The 7,885-nt window shown below is 45.4% G+C and overlaps 2 protein-coding genes across 2 annotated transcripts; both read left to right on the forward strand.

Moving 5' to 3' along the window:
• The first annotated feature begins 2,073 nt into the window (after positions 1 to 2,073).
• LOC113147640 lies at positions 2,074 to 3,035 on the forward strand. The gene is made up of 2 exons (XM_026338795.1): positions 2,074 to 2,271; positions 2,736 to 3,035. Exons 1-2 carry the CDS (start codon positions 2,074 to 2,076, stop codon positions 3,033 to 3,035), a joined length of 498 nt encoding a protein of 165 aa, XP_026194580.1.
• Positions 3,036 to 5,767: 2,732 nt separating this feature from the next.
• On the forward strand, positions 5,768 to 7,509 carry LOC113147641 (elongation of very long chain fatty acids protein 5-like). The gene is made up of 4 exons (XM_026338796.1): positions 5,768 to 6,160; positions 6,423 to 6,550; positions 6,775 to 6,939; positions 7,212 to 7,509. Exons 1-4 carry the CDS (start codon positions 5,768 to 5,770, stop codon positions 7,507 to 7,509), a joined length of 984 nt encoding a protein of 327 aa, XP_026194581.1.
• Positions 7,510 to 7,885: the final 376 nt, after the last annotated feature.

Consider the following 7,885-nt stretch of genomic DNA (forward strand, 5'->3'; position numbering starts at 1 on the left):
CTGGCGAAGGAGGAGCAGTTGCGGACCTCGCTTCCTGAAGGAGAATTCGTGGCACTTCATGGTTCAGAACACTTGTCGCCATGGACAGTGGTTCTGACCTGCCCTGGTAATTGTCATTCCCCAGCACATATTCCGCCTAACAAAGTTGTCATCGTGCATGACTAGTGCATGGAAGCCTTGCACGATGACTGCTAAGGTTCTCCCTACACTGAGATTTATGTGCAGGCACTCTCAAGCATTGTGTCCCTACTGTCCTGCTTGTATATCTTGTTGGTTTTGGGAATTGACGCTGATGCGTTTGCCGGCTATATTTGCATGCATACATGGCTCTATGAGAAGCGGGAACGTCGCTGAACAATTGTGTTTTTGATTGGCTTTTCGTATTGCCTTTTTTGTTTGCTGGCAGCAGGAGAATTACACATTCCAGAGCTCCAACGCAAGCGAACTATTTCGCCGCTGCATTCGTGCTGAATGGTCCTCTTTTCTTTGAGGGCTAGTGTGTTTATCTCTTCTGAATGACCTGTCGGGACGGGTGCTTGCCTACTTTGCTTTGCTCATATGCTTTGCTTTTTGCATTTCTGTCTGCTTGGGGAGTGGTGATCAGGCATGACCTCTTCCCCCTTCCTTCAAGCAGTGGTTAGCGAACAGGAACTGAATACTAAGCATGCATTTTGAAGAGGACGGGAAGACGTAACAAGGTGAGTCACGCTTAGGATTTTTCAATCGCAATCGTTATATTTTGAAGAAAAAACTACTGAACTGATTGATTATCCTGCTTGTTCATCCATCCTATCTATTATACAGCACTGGCAGCATGATACTAGAAGAATCAAGGTTGTCTGCTTATGCGCAACATGCTATGTGGAACTAGCTGTGAACAGTCAGAGGGCATAACGGGTGTAGCTACGCGCACCTTAGATGCTCATTTCCCTCCTATTGAGAAATCTAGGGCGTGGGAGCAACCGAACAGGAAACGGCTTATTAAAGCATTCAATTACTTTGTATCGAGTCCGTATCGATTCTGGATTCAAACTTTTTACTACGGTGAGCCTTGATAGAGCGTTGGACACTGGCCCTCTAGTATTCTGCTAGCGGGCACTTTGCAAAAGAGAAGATAGATGAAAAGCGGTAGCGAATAGTCAGCTCACTACAGCGTTTAAGATTATAATTAAATTAGTCCTAGATGCCTAAGCGTAGCTTGCTCAGCTACATGCTACTGCATCGATGGTGCAGCCCAGCAGCAGGGGCACCGCATAGAGGCATATTCGCGCATGTCTTTTCTCTTTTCGCATTCTTAAAGGAACAAATGCTTCCCATTGGTCAAGGCAACGTGAAAAATTCATTTTAAAATAGCATTATTGCTTCCATTGTACTAGAGAATTCTTCGAAACAGGGGGTGATGCTGTAGTGGCTTCAAACAGCATATATTGTAAACAACAGCATGCAATAATGGAGTGCTAGAGACCGAATGCGCCAAATCGTAATAATAATTCAGTCACATCTGCCGTCTTGAATTCTGTGGATGCTCCTGCTCTTCAGTAGCTTGTAAGGTTCTCGGGTTGGGGCCCCGTGCTGCATGCAGAATTATATGTGCCTGTGTTCTTCAAGAAGAAACAAGGATAGTCTGTTTTTCTTATTGTTTTAACCTTGTCCCCCTCTCAGTTCATCTCCATGCAATCGTCCTGAATGCGCTTCTTGGTTTCCGATCGCGTTTCTTTGTGTTCTCGAAGGCCAAGAGTGACCGGACTATTGGATGTTGCTATCGTGTGGGTTTTCCTATTCATCCAGAGACACGACAACGCCTCATTTTCCGTACTCTTGGCTTGCGAGCTCAGCGAACTCCTCCTGCTTTGTAGGCTATAGAAGTAACTTCTCTTCCGATGGGAAGCTACGCGGGCCGTGAATGCCAACAGACAGAACAGCTTGTCATGCCGCACGTCCAAGCGTATCCATCATTTTAAAAAGTTGGAATAGGTGGACTGTCAGCCCTTTGTAATGTATGAATCCTTTTTTCGCTCTGCCTTTTCTGTTCCGAAATTTCAGGTATATGCACTCTGCAGCAGGCACGCCATCATGACTGCCCCCCGAGTGCAAGAGGAGATCTCAGCTCCAAATTCCTACTCCGCTCTTTCTAAGGGCTCCTTAAGGGCTGTTTCGATGGAAAATGGCATTCAGTACAGCGCTATTTATTGGGAGACAGGACACAGAACATGGCTTCCTTTTTGGGCTAGTATGACACAGAAATTTACTTGGAAAATCATAGACGATCAGGTAAGGCTACTTTCTTTTCCCTTTCATATTTGTTTCCTGTTGTCTCCAAGATTCATACATCTTTTGCATTTTTGTTTTACTGCCGGCCCAATGTGTGTAGCATAAGCAACCTTCTTTTGTTCACATCAAGGTCATGTATCGTAACATGGTTATGTGCTTGTTCTTAGACTAATATGCTTGTTCTCAAGCTTTCGCATACAATGATTAGTTTCGTCTCTCGAGTTCACTGTAGTCTTTTTCACTTTATATGCCACTCCTAAGTAGTACTCCGCTTTTTCTCGCTCCTGATCGATTGTTTTCTGGCACTGGTGAACGGGACTACAGCTTACCCAATCACCAGGCATCACTTGGGTCTTGAGCCTACTCATCGATTTTTGCGCACGCTGTTGAATCAAGTTGATCTCGTTCTGACCGCATTTTAAATTGCATCCTGCTGACCTTGTGTCCGAGTTTCGCGTGAACAGATTCGCCGGTTTTGGGGTTTCACGAAATCAATTACTTCTGAGCCCTTCGTCTTCTATTCTTCACCTCGCACGTACATGCGGCAATATTTTGGTGATCCTGATGTTCATTTAACAGCTCCTTTGAGCGTCAAGTGGAATTTCGCATTCTGTCCCACAGGAACAGAAACCTTTGAGGCATATGATGCACAAGTGCAACAAGCACTTGCTGCAAATGCAGAGCAGCAAACGCATACAGAGGAAAACAAAATAAGGGCGATCAATGCTATTATCAGAAGCTCACAACAGGCAGAAAGCCAGTAAGCAGCGGTGTCGAGTCCCGTATGCCCACCGGCTGCGTGCTAGCCACTGGCTAGCCTCTATCTGAAGGCAGCTAGCTGTTTTCCATACACTTCTGCTTTGGACTTTCAATTTCGCTTACTCAAAGCAAGGAAATACTTATTATCAGATTCGTTGGAATAGGGGCATACTTTGCTATGGATTGATCACTACAGTGCCAGGGCCTTTAAGTGACAAAAACCCAAAGCAGCGATGTTTGAATTAAGAAGCACAGCAAGTAGTGGGAACAAACTATTGACGATAGCTGTAAGACTACAGAAGGGATTGATTAATTCGAATCCACGCAACTAAATAAATTTTAGCTCTAAACCTTGGCAGAAAATGTGATGCTTTTCTAGTGCTTGTGGTTACACAGGTGGAGAAACTTTAAACCGAACTTAGAATATAATTCCGGGCACGTCTTTTTTCTTTCTTCCGCTGATCACGGAGAGGTTACGATGAGCACAATTGGTCACAAGTGCCGCTACAGTGGCATTTAAATGGAGACTGCAACAAAAAAGCTTGGCGTATTGCTCGTGCATCAAAATGAATGAAGAGTTTTAGACACGAAAGGCTCGCATACTAACCAGTGCACCAAAGTGTTTCCTTTCCTAATATTCGAGTTTTAGACCTTAATCATCAGGACCATACCTTTTCGCCTTGTCACTCCGTACAAAGGGCCACAGTGCGTGCCTTTGTCAGGCCGGGGTGTCGCACCAGAACGTGAATACCTGTAATTGCACGCTCACTCAATTCAATCCCCGACGGGGGAAAATGAAGCACTCTTGGAATGTTCAGAGTCTTGTAGCCCGTATTTTGGCGCTTCGCAAGAATCGACTGTGTCTCTTAAATGCCTGCACACATTTTAAAATCAAAAAGTGTGCCTGGAAGTTTGTGCGTGGATCTTGGGTGCCTGCAGATAATTCGTTACTGTGGTGGCTTCGAATACAAAACTTTTTGCTCGCCGTGTGCAGTCGCATACTCTTTGTTTTACTTTGAAGCTCAAGCGTGGTGCTTTCGTGTATTACATTCCAGTGCCGGGCTAGATCGAGCGGAATGCTAATAGTTGAATGAGCTCTGTCAACTATCTGTCGGCCATGATTGCACTGTAGATCTGAAATTGTGCTTTAGTACGTGAGAGAGTAAATCATTTGTAGCTGGTTTGGTATAACACCAATTTCAGGTGATTCTCCGTAGAAAAACAAATGCAAACTATTCTGTAGTGGGGGTGCCACGAAATATTCTTTGCCGGTGAGGGTTGTGTGTTCGCTATACAGATTCTGAATGCTTGGCTTTGCCCCTACAAAACACTGTGACTGCGACTTCCACACAGAGCACTGTTAGCTTAATACAACAAGGCGCAATTTCGTGTGCGTAAGCGCTAGCTAGTAATTGAAATAAGCTGTGTATGCTTGGAATGCAGAGAGGGTACAGCTGTGCGCTGCATAGCTGTCATTGTCCCCTCACCTGCGGAACAGAGGGGCGCGGGCACGCGAATAGGAAATTTCTGTCCGGATACACTCAATAGCATTCTGTATATTTTATATTGACTCTGGAGTGAAGCGTCTTTCTATGGAGACAGTAGATGGGGCGTTTCAGAGCGAAGCTTACACAGTGGCTATACCGGCTGTCCTTCCTCCACTGGAATTCTCTGGATAGTGAACAGCTGTGTTGAAGAGCCTTTTTTCTTCGTTATGGCGTCTGAACTGCCTTTTAGGTTTTGGCACGGATTCTGAGTGGCTCAATGCGAAAAAATGATGAGCCTTGCACTGAGCTTCAAGTCACATAGCGTAGCTCTCTACGGAAGTAGCGTTGTTTTGTGGAGAACACACTATAATATCAGGCAAGTCATATAAGAGACTTGAATTTAGTCTTCACTGAAAGCAAGCTAACCAACTGGTAAATGTCTATGGGTAGCTCTCCAACACACCCTGGATACCCCTAGCAGGGAGACACAATCCCCCAATAAATGTATATGGGCACCTTAACCACGCCTTGAACTATGCTGTACCGCTATTGAATACAAATCTGTTTGCCAATGGCAGTCTAGTTGTGGTTTTCTGACAACTCTTAGGCCATTATGACGTCCAGTGTGGCGACGCCCCACTCGTTGTACAAGAAACCCTTGCTGCAAACCTGTTTGTCCGTGGGGACAAGATAAACTAGTTCACAGCCATCCAAAATAGTTAAAAGCAAGGATGAATTTAGCTTGGTAGACGAGGAATACATGAGGTTGGCGTTGTTCGTGAACAGGGAGAGGCGGCTTGAGCGGCCGACTGGTATCCGAGGGTGCAGCTACCTGTAGAACTTGGCGCGGGGTTTGTTTGGGTTTCCCTCTGAGCATTGTGTAGTACTGTCGTATATGTTTTCTGGCGGTATTTCGTCATCGTTGGGGTCAAGTTGGCGCCGTGTCGTGTGCAATAAGTGGCGGAGAGCAGTTTGTTGTGGATGGTGTGAGAGAGCAGGCTGCATGCTCCATGCATATGAACACTTTACGATCTACCATACCATTTTTTATTATTGATTTTAGGGTCTAGGGATAGGGCTCTCCTATATGCCGGAATTGTAGACAGACACGGCGAATTCTACACGGTACCTTCTACCCTTGCAGCCCATCCCTCTGACCTCAGCAGCGGCAGTTTCTGCTGTTTCTCTTGTCTTTGGGACCTAGAAAACACGGCGAATTTGTTTTTCTCCTTCTTTTGTCTGCACTAACGATGGCAGTTAGTGACAGCTGGGCACGATTGCTGGCGCCGGATTCAGCTTGGATGGAGTCGGCCCGGGGCTTTTTCTCTCCAATGAAAGCTTCCATAATCCATTCTCATCCAGTTGTTTCTCAATTATTTCGCCATGTAGATACGGCTACAGAAAGCATACTGTCTTTTTACGCCCCCGAGCTGCCTCCAAACGCGAGACAGAACAACGGGCTCCCTATGATGGACGGGAAAGACGTCGCGATTATTATTTCGGCATATATCCTTCTTGTCGTTCTTAGTCTCATCCTTGGTAGAGGCTCAGACCCACAGCCATCGGTCGATAAGAAAGCAAAATCACTCATGGAAAAGATCGGACCTGTTTTTGCCTTTCAAGCAATTTATAACATAGCACAGGCAAGTGCAACCCCTGCTTACAATGTTTTCCTCCCCTAAAAATCTTCCCTGTGAGTGTTTGTGTTAGACGGCCAAGTTGTATATTGTGTTGAAGCATTGGTGTTGCATTATGGCCTTGGCCTCGGCTGAAGATCTTACTTTGCATCCAGCAGCTATCTTACGGTTGCTGTCTGCACCGCTGCCCATGTTCGTTGGTGCGCATTTGCAGTACTTACAACTTATTGCGATTCCGTTCCTGTGTGTTTTCATTTGCTTGCTGCAGGTGGTTTTATGTAGTTTTTTGGTGTTTCGGGTAATCGATGTCTACCGAACAGAAAATTATTCATTTCTGTGCAATAGATTCAACGTTCCCAACACACGCATGGCCGAAGTTACTTGGTTTTTCTACATGTGAGACAGCATAGGAGCACAGGTGGATAGAGGGTTCCTTCTCCCTTCCGACTAGAAAAAGTCGCGTGTGTAAAAATAGTTGATCTCACGAGTAAAATCAAGGGGTAATGAGGGAAGAGAAGCAATGCAAATAAATGCGGGAAAAGGTAGGCTTTAAGTATCGATTATGTCTGTTATATTTGTAGAATTTCTATCATCTTTTGGCTTAATTCCTTTTAACTCAGGCTGAAGTACCTGGATCTCTTCGACACGGTCTTCATGATTGTGCGGGGAAACTGGCGGCAACTCTCTTTCCTACACGTATACCATCACAGTTCGGTTATTTACATTTCCTGGGTCAATGCGAGCGTTGGATTTGATGGAGAAATCTACTACGTCGTCGCGTTGAAGTAAGTTGTCCATATTTTCCATATATTGTGCATGCAAGCGACTCAGTCGAACTGCCGCTTCAGGTATTTAATTATTTCTAAGTGCTTGCTGCGCTTCCTTTTGTTCGCCTTCGAAACATTATCTTGCTTATTTGTGCGCTATTGTCATACTCCATCTTATTTATTACCTTGGTGCTTTTTCCCCCGTGTCATCTTTGCACCCTGCTGTTGCTCTCGATTTTTCTGAAGTATCCACGAGCCTACGTCCCTGCATGTGTTCTGTTTTGCTTCAGCGCATTGGTACACGTGGTGATGTACGGGTATTATTTCATGGCAAGCCTGAACATCCCTCTGGCGCGGATGGTTAAGTTCTTTGTGACGCAACTGCAGATGGCACAGTTCCTTTCAATGACTGCTCATGCCTGTTACCACGTATACTTTCATCAATCTTGCCGTTACCCCATTAGAGTCACTATCGGGTATTTCTTTTATGTCCTTAGCCTCTTCTTGCTCTTCAGAAACTTCAGCAAAAAGACATACGGATCGGCCTCCCAAGCCAGCAAATTGAAGAATAAGATTAAAGCAACATGATACCTGCCATTGCATGGTCTTTATTCTCATCCACATGTCTATTAGCCTTTTGTTTCGTTCATCTGCCTAAGTGGCTCTACAAGTGGGTGCAAATAACAGCCCCCTATAAGCGCCGCTATTTGCCCCTTCAGTGGTCCCATGAAAGGGCCTCAGAGGGGGCTGCGGAGGATCCGAAGAGGCCTCCAGGATACATGTTTAAGTGTTGCAAGCTGCCATCAGCCGAGGTTTCTTGTCTCTGACAAAGCTGCGAATGTTTGCGGTTCTTGTACACCGGACAGATGATCAATGTAACCATCTTCAAGAAGCCTTATGCGTCACATTACGATTGTGGCTTTTGGGATTCAGGCCTAGGGGCGGTAGATTTCCGCAGAATTGC

Source organism: Cyclospora cayetanensis, unplaced genomic scaffold, assembly GCF_002999335.1.
Source record: "Cyclospora cayetanensis isolate NF1_C8 unplaced genomic scaffold, CcayRef3 CcayRef3_contig_30, whole genome shotgun sequence".
NCBI classification, from domain to species: Eukaryota; Apicomplexa; class Conoidasida; order Eucoccidiorida; family Eimeriidae; genus Cyclospora; species Cyclospora cayetanensis.

Coding starts and splice junctions, on each gene's coding strand:
- LOC113147640 (XM_026338795.1), top strand. CDS start 2,074: ATGACTGCCCCCCGAGTGCAAGAGGAGATCTCAGCTCCAAATTCCTAC. Junction 2,272..2,735: donor GGAAAATCATAGACGATCAG/GTAAGGCTACTT, acceptor TCGCGTGAACAG/ATTCGCCGGTTTTGGGGTTT.
- LOC113147641 (XM_026338796.1), top strand. CDS start 5,768: ATGGCAGTTAGTGACAGCTGGGCACGATTGCTGGCGCCGGATTCAGCT. Junction 6,161..6,422: donor CAATTTATAACATAGCACAG/GCAAGTGCAACC, acceptor TGCTTGCTGCAG/GTGGTTTTATGTAGTTTTTT. Junction 6,551..6,774: donor GTTACTTGGTTTTTCTACAT/GTGAGACAGCAT, acceptor CTTTTAACTCAG/GCTGAAGTACCTGGATCTCT.